This window comes from Panthera tigris, chromosome D4 (genome assembly GCF_018350195.1).
Source record: "Panthera tigris isolate Pti1 chromosome D4, P.tigris_Pti1_mat1.1, whole genome shotgun sequence".
NCBI classification, from domain to species: domain Eukaryota; kingdom Metazoa; phylum Chordata; class Mammalia; order Carnivora; family Felidae; genus Panthera; species Panthera tigris.
Window position 1 is genome coordinate 518,652 of NC_056672.1, and position 14,049 is coordinate 532,700.

At 42.1% G+C, this 14,049-nt stretch overlaps 1 protein-coding gene across 6 annotated transcripts in view; it reads right to left on the minus strand.

The window, feature by feature from the left end:
• The window catches only part of IARS1 (isoleucyl-tRNA synthetase 1), a 67,274-nt gene that overhangs the window by 37,207 nt on the left and 16,018 nt on the right, over positions 1-14,049 (minus strand). For all 6 annotated transcript variants that reach the window (XM_042965267.1, XM_042965268.1, XM_042965269.1 and 3 more), the window contains 4 exons: positions 11,088-11,235; positions 7,978-8,065; positions 7,654-7,714; positions 2,645-2,740 (listed from right to left, as the gene is read on the minus strand). In XM_042965267.1, coding sequence (XP_042821201.1) covers positions 2,645-2,740; positions 7,654-7,714; positions 7,978-8,065; positions 11,088-11,235 — 393 coding nt within the window. The remainder of the gene's footprint in view (positions 1-2,644; positions 2,741-7,653; positions 7,715-7,977; positions 8,066-11,087; positions 11,236-14,049) is intronic.

Genomic DNA, 14,049 nt, shown 5'->3' on the forward strand with positions numbered 1-14,049 from the left:
TGGTGAACATACTTGCACAAATACTCAACATTCACAAACTGCACTCAACACTATAGTAAAAGAATCATTCACCACGATCAGGTGGGATTAACTCTGGGGATGCAAGGGTGGTTCAATATCCACAAATAAATCAATGTGATATACCACATTAACAAAATGAAGGGTAAAAACCATATGATCATCTCAAAAGATGCAGAAGAAGCACTTGACAAAATTCAACATCCATTCATGTAAAAAACCCTCAACAAAGTGGGTTTAGAGGGAACTTAATAGTGGCCATCTATGGAAAACCCACAGCTAGTATCATACTAGATGGTGAAAAACTGACAGCTTTTCCTTCAAGATGAGGAACAAGGATGTCCACTCTCACCATTTTTCATCAACACAGTACTAGAAGTCCTAGCAACAGCAATTAGACAAAAAAAAAAAAAAAGAGACACCCATATTGGTAAGAAAGAAGTTCAACTGCCACTTAGCAGATGACATGATGACCATATACAAAAAACTCTAAAGACTCCACCAAAAAACTATTAGAATAAATGAACTCAGTAAAGTTGCAGGATGCAAAATTAATACACAGAAATCTGATGTGTTTGTATACACTAATAATGAAGCAGCAGAAAAGATAAATTAAGAAAATGATTCCATTTACAATTACACTAAAATAATAAAATACCTAGGAATAAACTTAACCAAGGAGGTGAAAAACCTCTCTGTACTCTGAAAATATAAAACATTGATAAAAGAAATTGAAAATGACACAAACAAATGGAAAGAAATTCTATGCTCATGGACTGAAAGAACAAATATTGTTAAAATGACTATAGTACTCAAAGCAATCTACAGGACACATGTAATCCCTATCAAAACACCAATAGCATTTTTCACAGAACTAGAACAAATACTACTGAAATTTGCTTGAACCACAAAAGATTCCAAATGGTCAAAGGAACCTTGAGAAAGAGTAAAGCTAGAGGTGCTGCACTCCCAGATGTCAAGGCACACTGCAACGCTGTCATGATCAAAGCAGTATGGCACTGGCACAAAAATGGACACATAGATCAACAGAAAAGAACAGAGGGCCCAGAAATAAAGCCATGTTTATATGGTCTATTAATCTATGACAAAGGAAGCAAGAATATACAATGGGGAAAAGACAGTCTCTTTAATAAATGGTGTTGGGAAAAACAGAATGGAGGTTCCTCAAAAGATTAAAAATAGAAATATCATATGGTCTAGGAAATCCAGTCCTGGCTATTTACCTGAAGAAAATAGTAATTCAAAAATATATATGCATCCCTATGTTTACTGCAGCATTATTTACAAAGCAATGATATGGAAACAACCCAAGTGTCCAACAGATGAATGGGCAAAGAATATGTAGTAAATATACAATGGAGTATTTTTAAGCCATAAAAAAGAATGGGATCTTGCCATTCCTGACAACATGGATGGACTCAGAGGGTATTATGCTAAGTGAAATAAATCAGACAGAAAAAGACAACATATGAATTCACTCCTACGTGGAACCTAAAAAATAAAAATCCAAACATACCCAGTATGTGACAAATACAATTTTAAAGGAAAAACTAAAGCACATTTTAAAACCAAGTTTTTTTTAAAATTTATTATCAGTGAAGAAGTAATACTAATTGACTTGAAAACTATTATGAGTAACTAAAATCTGACTAGTTCTTAAAACCTAGTAAAGAGTATTATTAAGAATGCTTCCGTCATATTCAATTTTGTGATATTCAGGAAGCATTAACTTTACTGGGTGCAACAGTGGCATGGTAGTATATTAAAAATGAAAGTTCTGATCAGTCACAGATGTGTACGGATGAAGACCACGATGCTGAGGATTTGTTTCAAAACCCTCAGGCCTAAGTAGAGAAGGTGTGGGCGAAGAGGAGAAGGAAGAAGATAAAACGGATCAATGCAGGTGGGTGATGTGAACATAAGGATTTATTATAACATCTCTTTACTTCCGGGTATGTTTGAAGATTTCCATAATAAAAATCTCTGCCAAGGTTAAGTATGAAAGCAAATGATGAATGGAGACAGACTAGCTTCACTCTCACTGACAAAACAATCAAGCTGAGAAGAGTATGTAGGTAGGTCCCCAGTGGGTGTTTTATTCATACACAAGTTACATAAAAAGAATTGCATTTTTGGAAAAATTACTCTGGGCAACATGTAAAATTAACCACACCATCCTGCTTTGAAGAGGTCAAATTCTGTCCTCTCATCACAGTGTTCAGACGAGCACAGTGGAGGTGATACCACCTCTCAGCACTCTGACTGTCACGGTGACCGCACAGAACTGCACACGGTAGAGAGTAGAGGGCACGGTGAGTACATTACGAATGAATGAAAACAAAGAATGCTTTTCATTCAGAAAGACCAAACGGCTGGGGATGCCCAGGATTTAGCTCACCACTTTCAGAGATGAGCTCAGGGTGAAAAAAATTGCAGATGTAAGTTTGATAAGCCATCTTTTGGGGGCAGTGAGCCTGCAAAGTGTTGGGCCCTATGACGTGGGCAAGCATGAGGTGCGCTCGCACACGCACACACGTGGGCACACTCGTGCACACACACGCTCATGGCACACACGAGACCCACTTATGAGAGCTCTACTACTCACAGCACCAAAGTACGGAGCCTGGTGCACCACTCCAGTGCCCTCCTCCTCCCGCACGTAGCTGTCGGTGAGCACCGTGAAAGCGCCGTTCTCCTTGCACTGCAACAGAAAGGTCAGCAGGTGTGGTGAATGGAACACATTTTAGGATTAATTTCATAACGGTATTTGCGAAGAGCCTGAAAAAACTCCTAACACGCAAAATTATTTTCAGAGATAGGACAGAATAATTCAGACTGGGAAGAAACATGCTAACTCAATACATCTTTTCTGTAATTTATCACTTAGAAATGAAATAATTATCTGAAATGAAATAATTACGTGAAGAATTATCTGAAGAAATGCAGAGAAAATGTTCGAACTTCCCCAGTCACAAAATGGGGCTTTCTGTGAGTCCTGCTGACCTCCCAGCCATGCCAGCACCTGGTGTGCAGAGTTTTGTGCAGCCTCAGAAAATGTCCCCTAACCTGCCACACCTCTGGGGTGCTCCCAGTCACCTTTCTGTCAGCCCTGCCACCAGGGCAAACCCTCAAGGAGCCAGAACGGGCGCCTGGAGTGACAAGCTCTGGTTAACGGCGCTGTGCGCACTGTGACACGGAGGCACGCACTGTCGCAAAGCCAGGTTACTACCTGTGATACTACAGACCTCCTCCTTCCACCTTCACCTCTCCCTATGTGTTTCCAATACACCGTCTCAGCCAAACCGATCCTCTGCTGGTCTTTCTGTCTTCGTGAAGACTACTTTCAGAATAGATTTTCACACTTAATCGCATTTAATCCAATGATCTTGTGAAAAAGGCACACAGTATTTCTGTGTTTCAAATATATTGATTCTATTTTCATTTCATTGATGAACTAACTCAGAACAAAGATGAAATAGTTTGTCCAAATACACAACAGTGATGAACACAACCTGACTCAAGGTCTTCTGGCTCCAAAAACGATGCTATCTTCAACTGCATCACAGCTCTTTGATTCCTTGGCACTTGCCTAAAACCAAACTTGAAAAACAGCCAGGAATTTCTCATTGCTGTAACCTACACCACCTGGAAATATTTTTGGTGTGGGAGGACAGAGGCTGATAGGTGTGTCTTCAATAGTTTAAATGTGGAGTGGGAACACGTGTGCCCTTAGCCTGACGTTCGAGTGGGAGCTGTTTTAGCAGCAGACAGCGGAACCCCACGGGGTCCTGTCTCTTGGTCCAGTTCTGGACCCTGAATTGCCAGGGATGGGTGGTCAGTGGTCACCAGAGCTGTAGCACAGCCCCCACAGGTAGCACCTGCCCCCATAGCTCCCACTTAATATTTTAGAACATGTGTATCTTAGGGATACATCAGATGATTTTGCCCCAAGTCAAAGAATTTCTAGTACCTGCCTAAAACTCAGTGAAGGTCCCAGAAATTCAGAAGCTGAGTGGAATATGGACCAAGTGCACATTCCAGAAAGACCTCTGACTGAACCCAGACTTCCCCTCTGGTGTGTTTGGGCCCATCTGCTGAGCACTGAGCTCTCAAATAGGTTCTGGGTCAGAAAGGGTAAGAGTAACTGATTTAGTGAGAGAGTTTCAAGACAAAACAAATCTGACAAGGGATGCCTGGGTGGCTCAGTCAGTTAAGCGTCTGACTTTGGCTGAGGTCATGATCTCGTGGTTCGTGGGTTCAAGCCCCATGTCAGGCTCTGTGTTGACAGCTTGGAGCCTGGAGCCTGCTTTAGATTCTGTGTCTCCCATTCTCTGTCCCTCCCCCACTTGCGCGCACACGCTTTCTCTCTCTCTCTCTCAAAAATAAATAGGTGTTTAAAAAATCCGACATAAAACAGAATATGTTAAGATCTATAAGAGAAGAATGTAGTAATGACATTTGTCAGAAGGAGAAACCAGAGGCATTTCAAAAGACGTTTTTCAGATGGTGTCTGAGTTCAGCCTTGAAGTGTGGATTGTACTTGAGCAGCTTAAAGACGACGAAGGATTTCATAAATAGGAGGAAAACCTACTGAAAACAAAGGCAGGAAAGGAGGGAAAGAAAGGGCCAGTCTGACAGAAGCAAAGGATATGTTTAAAGCAACATTATGGGGTGCCTGGGTGGCTCAGTTGGTTGAGCGTCTGACTTCAGCTCAGGTCACGATCTTGTGATTTGTGACTTTGAGCCCCACATCAGGCTCTGCTGTCATCACCAAGACAGCTTCAGATCCTCTGTTCCCCTCTCTCTACACCCCCCGCCCCCACCACTCATGGGCATACGCACTCTCTCCCAAAATTAAATAAACATTAAAAAAAAAAAAGCAATATTAGAGGATGTGGCTAGGAAGCACATGGGCCAAATGGAGACCACTTGAGAGGAATGAGCTGGCCGACAGCTGCGGGCTCACAGGGAGCACAGGGAAATCCACCAGCAGCAACCTGGAATGAGGAAGAAGGTCATTACGGTTGACCCTGGAATAACACAGGCTGGAACTGCGGGTCTAGTTAAGCACACTTTTCTCCCTAAGAGTGAACGGCAAAAGCCACAAGACACTTATTGACAATTATTCACCAGTCTCCAGGGAACTGAATCAAAGGCGACTGGCGCAGAGGTCATACCTGCTGCCCTGAGTTCCCAGAGGCCTGCTGAGGGTGTCAGCAGCCTCCGGAGCCCTGGGGACAGGCAGTGTTGAAGGTTGTATGGTGACAGTGTGGTGGGGTCCAGCACTGAGGGCTGGCAGGCGGGGGGCTGGGCTGCAGAACAGGCTGGGACCACAGGGCAGGGACAGCCTCGTGCAGGGAGACCTGTGTCCCTGTCACCCCTGCTTCCTGAGTCCTCTGGGAACTAGGCTCTGGAGCTGCACCAGGGCAGCCATAGCCCGGAGCCCTTCTTGGCCGGGTGCAGACTCCTCCCTGAAGGCCACCTCAGCCCATGTGTGGTCACAGCTGCAATGGCCTCGGACCAGTGGCATACCTCCAGGGTGATGGGGCAGCTGTCCTGCTGCTACAACTGTGGGGCCAAGGCCACCAGGATGCAGGACATCACCTTTGTGGTGGCTGGTCAATTTTAGATTTTTTTCTTTTTTAGTGAAGACATTTTCTTTATTCCTCATTCTCTAAGAGAATTAAACACGGGGAAGCTGAGTTTCATAAACAGGCTTTTCAGTATAAGCTGAGATGCCGTTTTCTTCTTTAGTCTGTAAGACACTGAACAAGTATGATTCTGTAAAAATTCGTATGTGCCCATGTCATGCTGCAGCCCTAGTATGTGCAATTATCAATTCAGCAATTGTTCCTGGAAACGCCACATCTGTATTTATAAGTTAGCTGGTATTTTTTCCACAAATGCTTTGTCAGGTTTATGTATTATGATTCTGCTAACCTGATAATAAAGTTGGCTTTCTCTATTCTAGGACAGTATAAATAGCAGCAATGGTTTTTCAAAAAGATGTGCTAGGACTTTGTACTTTGTGTCTTTTTGTGGAGAAAAACTTTTTATATATACTTAATGTTTGGGAAAACAAAGTATTCAGAATTGTTTAAACCACCAAAAAATTTTTTCAATGAATACACTACTGGAAAAACCACTATATGTTTTCTTTACAATTTTCTTCTTTTTTAATGTTTATTGATTTTTGAGAGAGTGTGTGAGCTGGGGAGGGGCAGAGAGAGAGAGACAGAGAGACATAGAATCTGAAGCTGGCTCCAGGCTCTGAGCTGTTAGCACACAGCCCAATATGGGGCTCGAACTCACGAACCGCAAGAACTCAAGTGGAACTCACGAACCACTCGAACTCACAAACCTGAGTTGAAACCGGATGCTTAACGGACTGAGGCACTCAGGGGCCCCCTTATGATTTTAATAATATTTTCTTTACTCTTGCTTACTTTAAGAATACAGTATATAACACATATAAAATCCAAAATACGTGTTAACTATTTGTGTTATTGGTAAGGCTTCTGGTCAACAGTAGGCTATTAACAGCTACATTTTGGGGGGAGTCAAAAGTCACTGTACCCAGATTGGCGCTACTGACCCCTATGTTGTTTGAGGGTCAAATGTAACTGGGACATGAGAAACACGGGAAAACACTCAACACACACAAAAATGAAGACAGATGTGAGCGACACTGTGGACAGAGCCCAAATGGCAGAGATCACCTGCATGAATCAAACTCTGTTCCTGAACCAGAACAGAGGTAAGCAAATGTTTTATCCTGGGCTGTGGTATAAGGTTCTGCCAACTAATACTATGTACAGCTGAATATAATTTTCACATAAGGCATAAAGCCTGGTCTGAGGGTGTTGTTCACCATTTCCCTCCAACACATATAGATAGAGATCAACAGGAACTTCCTGCTGACCCTGTTCTTTTATTGGTGGTGGTAGAGTTTCCATGGCAACGATAGCCATGGATTCTCTGTTGGCAGAAAACGAAAACTACATAAAACTGCTTCGTGACTCTTAAGAAAACTAGGTTACCAAATGTATGAACTTTGCCTTGATGCCTAGATTTAAAACCCCCACCTCATCAGTTTCCTTGACATGAACTCTGTTGATTGTTAGACACAAGGTTTTATTCTGAGCACTATCTTAAATTCGTGAAACAAACAAAACCAAAACACCTCCAAACCAATAGATTTCCAGGATGAAAATCTATAAGCAATAAAATTTATAAGCAATAAAAATATACACATATAAATCTTCTCAAACTTAACTGTTTCCTTTCATAACTTAAGAAAAGTATTAAAAAAATTCCTATACAATTTTAATTATTAAAACAAGAAGGGAATACACATATAATTTAACTTTATTACTACCGAGAGACTTTGGATCCCAACACCCACACAAGCCACAGGATACCCACACAAACCAAGGGATACCCACACAAGCCACGGACACCCATACAGGCGACAGATACCTACACAAGCCACGGGAAACCCACACAACCCACAGGACAGCAACGCAGTGACTCCCACTGCGGGTGCATCAGAACACTCCAGGGACCCAGTGCCCAGCTATGCAGGACCCACATCGGGCAGGTCCCTGAACTCACCTGCACAAAATAGTCAAACAGGGGCCTGTACTTCTTGCCTTTGAGACAGGAACCAGGAAATCTAGAAAAAGGAGAAAGGCAAACTCACAATTAGACTAAAACCCTCCAAGAAACAAAACTGCAGCCACATCAAGTCATGACTGCCTGCTGGTTTAGTTGTTTCACAGTCATTAATGCTGGAATATGTGGTCTGAACATACACAGCAGGAATATTAAAACCGAACTTGAATAAGAAACCTTTTGGGCAGTAGATGTCTCACCTCTCAAGGTTAAAGAAAGACATACACATATCCACACATACAAATCAGTAATTTGTATACTTACCTTTCAAGGACTTCATAGTCAGTTTCCAGTTTATACAGGGCTGGTAATCTGGCTTCCATTAAAATGAGCAATTTTCCTCTGATGACATCTATGAGAACAAGGGGAAAAGTGGACTTGAGTGACATTCAGACTTCGGCGGAGTCTAGAAGCACACTAGCACACTCCTCCCTCCTGGGGTCCTGTATCACCTGTACCTCTTGTGCTCAGCACTCAGAGAAATGCGGCAAGGACACCAACACACACTGGTTTCCAGACCCAAAGACGACGGAAACAGCAGGTGTGCTTACTGAGCTTCTACTCATTTTAAGTATATTAATCTTTATTTTCTCTGAGCAAAAGTCATATACGTAAATGTTTAAAAATCTTAACATTGGGGCACCTGAGTGGCTCAGTCGGTTAAGCGTCCGACTTTGACTCAGGTTATAATCTCATGGTTTGCGGGTTCAAACCCTGCAATGGGCTCTATGCTGACAGCTTGGAGCCTGGAGCCTGCTTTGGGTTCTGTGTCTCCCTCTCTTTCTGTCCTCCCCCACTCTCTCTCTGTCTTTATCTTTCCAGATTAAACAAACGTTGAAAAAAAAAAAATTAAAAATCGTAACATTAACAGGGGCGCCTGGGTGGGTTCGGTCGGTTAGGTGTCCGACTTTGGGTCAGGTCATGATCTTAGTTTGTGAATTTGAGCCCCATTAACAAACCAAGAAACTCACTGAGTAAAAGTCCTCCATAACCTTATCCCCATGCAAGACACTATCATTTGAGTGTCTATTTCTTTTTTTTTTTTTTAATGTTTATTTATTTATGAGACAGAGTGTGTGTGAGTGGGGGAGGGGCAGAAGAAAAGGGAGAGAGAATTCCAAGCAGGCTCTACACTATGAGCACAGAGCCCAACATGGGGCTTGATCTCACTGACCCTGAGACCATGACCTGAGCCAAAACCAAGAATTGGATGCTAAACTGACTGAGCCACCCAGGTGCCTCTTGAGTGTCTATTTCTACGTGTATACTCACATACATCTTATGTGAATGTGTACTTTTTTTTTTTTTTTTTACTAATTATGGGATAGAACTCAATACAGTTTTTCAGTTTGCCTTCACACACTATATTGTGAACATCTTTCCATATATTAGCACATACTGCCTTTTTCTATTCGACTAAACAGCTACCCAGTACTCCCTTCTGTGGAAGTGCAAGTCATTTTAGCCCATCAACTAAAACTAGGATTTAAGTTGTTTTCAGATTGTTAGTACTAGGAACACTGGGGTAATGAATGCTCTTGCACGTATCTTTGTATCATTATTAGAGTGTTTCTGGAGGAAACTTTCCTAGGAATAGCAAGGCTAGAATAAATGTACAAACACTTAAAATTTAACAGCAAATGGCAAATCACCTTATAAAAACAGACTAATTTAAACTCCCACTTGTAAAGTAAGATATATCCTAAGATTTACTGGAGCCTATGACATATATGCAGTTCACCATTAGAAACACGAGAATCTATGGATCATTGTGAAGACCTCTGCAACTGCTGAAAAGCTGTTAAAAATAACGAACGCTGCCACCCACTAGTTCTGGCTGCGTTGGAGCTTCATGGTCAGTGGAGTCTACATTTTCTGGATAAAACTCAGGACACATGGCCCACCAGGTATGTGGGTCACATGCGGGCAGACAAAGGTCAGGACTGAAGTATCTGCCCAATGGCCCCTGAGGCCGTCAGACTCACTAGAGAGCAGCACTGTCCCCAGGGAGACACAGAGGCCTGGTCCTGCCTAGAGAGGCTCTCCACCCACAGCCACCAGCAGGAGGAACTGCTCCCATCTGTTCCCAAGGCCCAGCTAAGCAGTAATGAAAACACCTGTCTTCTGACCCACGCACCTCCCATTCCTTTCTTGAATCTTTCCTCTGCCTCACAAGCAGCTATGAATCAAGTCACCTGTCTTATAAGGTGCTTACTCTTCTGGCTATGGTTTCCTTTCCATGGCTTCCCCCTCCCTCCATAAACTACCCAAACCTAAAGGAACAATCTTATTTTTTCATAGAAGTCTCCATGGAAAGGGCTTCATCAAGATTTTGGCTCTCTACAAGGGAATATCTGAAAGGCACAAAGTTCTCAAGTTCTGGTATCAATTCTGAGAAACACATATTTCAGTCTTAGTCCCCATTCCTGGCAGAGCTCCTAAAACCCTCGAAAAGTCCTAAGTGCTAAGAGTCATAAAGGTGTCTTTTGTTATGTTAATGAACAGATGTTAGGAAAGCCCCCAAGTCACTTTAGGATTGGAACTTTCACCCCCCCCCCAACCCCCACCCATGGGATGGGGAGAGGGGCCTGAGATTGAGTTCAAACACCAAGAGCCACAAAGCCTCCATAAAACCTCAACAGGATGGGGTGTGGAGTACGTCCAGGTTAGTGAAAGTATCTACATGCTGTGAGGGCAACTCATCCCAGTTAGGTAGGAGACAGAAGCTCCTGGGCTCAGGACCCTTCCACACCTCCCCCTATGTACTTCATCTGATTGTTTATGTGCATCCTTTATAATATCCTTTCACGACAAACCATTGAGTTGTGGGCCGCTCTAGCACATTAATCCAACCTAAGGAGGGGGGTCACGGTCTGTCGGAAGCACAGGACTTGAAAATGACATCTGCAGTTGAGGGTGTGGTGGTACAGGTGGTTCTGTAGGACTGAGCCCTTAACCTGTGGGATCTGACGCCTGACGCTGTCTCCAGGTAGCTAGTGTCTAAATTAGGTTAACTGCTCGGTGGTGTTGAAAACACACATCACGTTCCTAGTAACGATGAGATACCACCTCTCTGAATCTCCAGCTCCTTCCTCATCTGTAACGTGGGCACGATGTGTAAAAGGGTATTACAATCTGAAAACTGTAAGGAATCTTTTTTTTATATCTCTATTTTAATTTTTATGTGCATTTACTTTTTCAACCAAAAATGAAAAAAAAAAAACTTTTAGAGGTTATTTTGACATTCAAGTTCTAACACTTTTTCAAAAACTTCTATTTTTACTCCAAAAAGAAACGTAAGTTTTCCTTCTTTCCCAAAATAAGTTAAATCGATCTTTTCCGTATCAGTCGTAAGTAACCCGGCCCACGCTTACCTTTAATCTTCACGTACTGCATGTCTGGATTAACACACAGGGCAAGGTTACTCGGGAGAGTCCAGGGAGTGGTTGTCCAAGCCACCAAAGACACATTTTCATCTTCCTCCAGAGGGAAAGTTACAAACACTGAAGGGTCTTGTACATCCTGAGATAAAATGAGATAAAGTACCCTTTTACAAAATTTGTAATAATAACACAGAGGAAAAGGGAATTGATTCTAAAGAACAGACTTCCAGAATAAAAACCTGCTGCCATATTTATAAAAAGAAAATATAAAGCAAACAATTCCAAATACATTTTTTATATTCTTCAAAAGTGTTTTAACAGTTACTTTAGTCACAAAAACAACATTTTAAGTACATAAACAGGAATATATAATAGAGATTTCACTATTAGAATGGCCTATTGTATAACAAATCTATAAAAAGTTAGGTCAACAAAATAACTGTTTTAAAAAATAGAGTTATCCTTTATTCCAAAATACAAAAATGAATCATTTTTTAAAGACATGAGTGTGATTTTTAAAAAATTCATTTTGAGAGAGAGAGAGGGAGAGCGGGCATGCACACATGTGGGGGAGGGTTACAGTTTGTGAGTTTGAGTCTCGCATCAGGCTCTACGTGGACAGTGTGGAGCCTGCTTGGCATTCTCAATCCCGCTTTCTCTGCCCCTCCCCTACCTGCGCACGCACTCAGTAAAAGAAAAAAAATTAATAAACAGCCAGAAAGCAGAAGAGCTCATTTCCTGACCCAAACCAACTGCATTCTAAATAAAGTGCCCTGAGAAAAAGGAGCTCTACAAATTTCACCTTATTCACATACTAACCACTAGACAAACCTGAAAAAAGTACCAGCCCGAACTCCCGAAATGTCAGCGTCATCAAAAAGAGACCAAGGAACAACTGTTCCGGGAAGGCTGGAGGCACAGCGACCGAACAAAACACATAACCTATGATTCTCTTTTGCTAAAAAGGACATTAAGGGAAGCATTAACACAATCAACCAACAGATTAGATGGTATTTTATCAAGATCAATTCCCTAATTTCAATTACCTAAGAGAACAGTATGGATTTTCAGAAATATGTACTGAAGTCTTTGGAGGAAAAGGGACATCATGCCTGCCACCTACTCTCAGAGGGTCCCCGTCTTGCCCCTCACCCTAGGAAGAGAAAGATGATGTAAACATGGTGACAGGGTGACCACCACTGAAAGAGAAATGAGAACTCGTGACCTTTCCAGTAAGTCCAAAAATTATGTCAAACGTTAAAAACAAAAAAGACCACAGAATGGCCAAGGCAAAAGACAGAACGTGCTGAGTGCTGGCAAGAGAGGAGTCGCTGGTGCCTCTTAGAGTAGGAGGCGGCCAACCACAGGGCACAGGCCAAGCCTGCCTGTCACCTCTTACAACCCAAGGGCTACGAATGGTTTTGACAGAGCTGAGCACTTGTGTGAGAGGCCATCCAGCCCACAAGGCCTAAAACACTACCTGGCACCTCACAGTTTGCCAACGCCCATACTAGAGCTGAATATAGTAGGTACAGCCTACGATTCAGCAATTCCACTCCCGGGTATGTAATCAACAGAAGAGATGCGTGTGTACATGCTCCCCAAAGACAACCTCCGGAATGTTCACAGTAGCACTACTGTAACAGCCCCAAACGGGACATTACCTAAATGCTCACCAGTGGTACAATGGGTAAATTAAATAATGATCTACTACACACAACATAGATGTCTTCTCACAAACATAATCTTGAACAAGAGAGGCCAGACACAAAGAGATTGTAGTGCACAATTCATTCATATATAGTACAGTGTCTAAAACTTTAAAGATAAAAAAAACAAATATTTTTCTACACCACAACGGTTTACCTTTTGGAACAGGTGGAAGTACACTCTCCTGTAATTCAGCTTACTTCAGCACAATCTGCTCATCCCAAGAGAATGTACTTGTTTACTTACAGAAGAATACACCCTCTAAAAGCTCTAGGAGCTCACAAGCTATTATGGGGATCTAATATGTAGAAATCTAGAAGCCAAAGAAAACTCCAGCGTAAGTACACAAGGATTTATATTAGAAAATGTTCTCAGCAACATTGTTTGCTGCCATTAAAAAAAAAAAAAGGGCTGGGGAGCTTGGGTGGCTCAGTCAGTTAAACGTCTCACTCTTGATCTTGGCTCAGGTTACGATCTCACAGTTCGTGGGATCAACCCCCACATCAGGCACTGTGCTGACAGTGAGGAACCTACTTGGGATTCTCGCTCTCTGCCCCTCCCCCACTCACACTCGCTGTATCTCAAAATAAATAAACATTAAAGAAAAAGGGCTATACCCTTCAAAACAACTCAGATGTCTATCAAAAGGATTAATATCTTGCAATCTATTTGTTACATGAAACACTATACAGCAGTTACAAATTAACTTAAAGCTACATGTATCAAGATGAATCTTTAAAACTTAATGTTTCCAAAGAAAGTCAAGGTGCAGGGTAAGTACAGTGTATGAGATTAGAGATAAGCATAAGGGTCGCCTGGGTGGCTCAGTCGGTTAGGTGACAGACTCTTGGTCTCAGCTCAGGTCATGATCTCGCACTTTGTGGGTTCGAGCCCCGCACTGGGCTCTGCACTAACAGTGTGGAGCCTGCTTAGGATTCTTTCTCTCTCCCTCTCTCTTTCTACTCTGCTTGCATTCTGTCTCAATAAATAAATAAACTTAAAAATCTGAAAAATAAAAAAGGTAAGCATAAGAATGCTATGTACTGTTTACGAATATTTAGGGAGATAGCAAAAGTATTAAAATATGTATGGAAAGAAACATCGAATTCAGCACAGTGGTTACCTATCAGGTTGTAAGAAGGAAATGGAAAAGAGAAAGGTGATGTAAATACATAAATTGTGGACCATTTATTTGCACAGAAACTACAACAAAAGATCCACAACTACAAACATGAAGGACTGT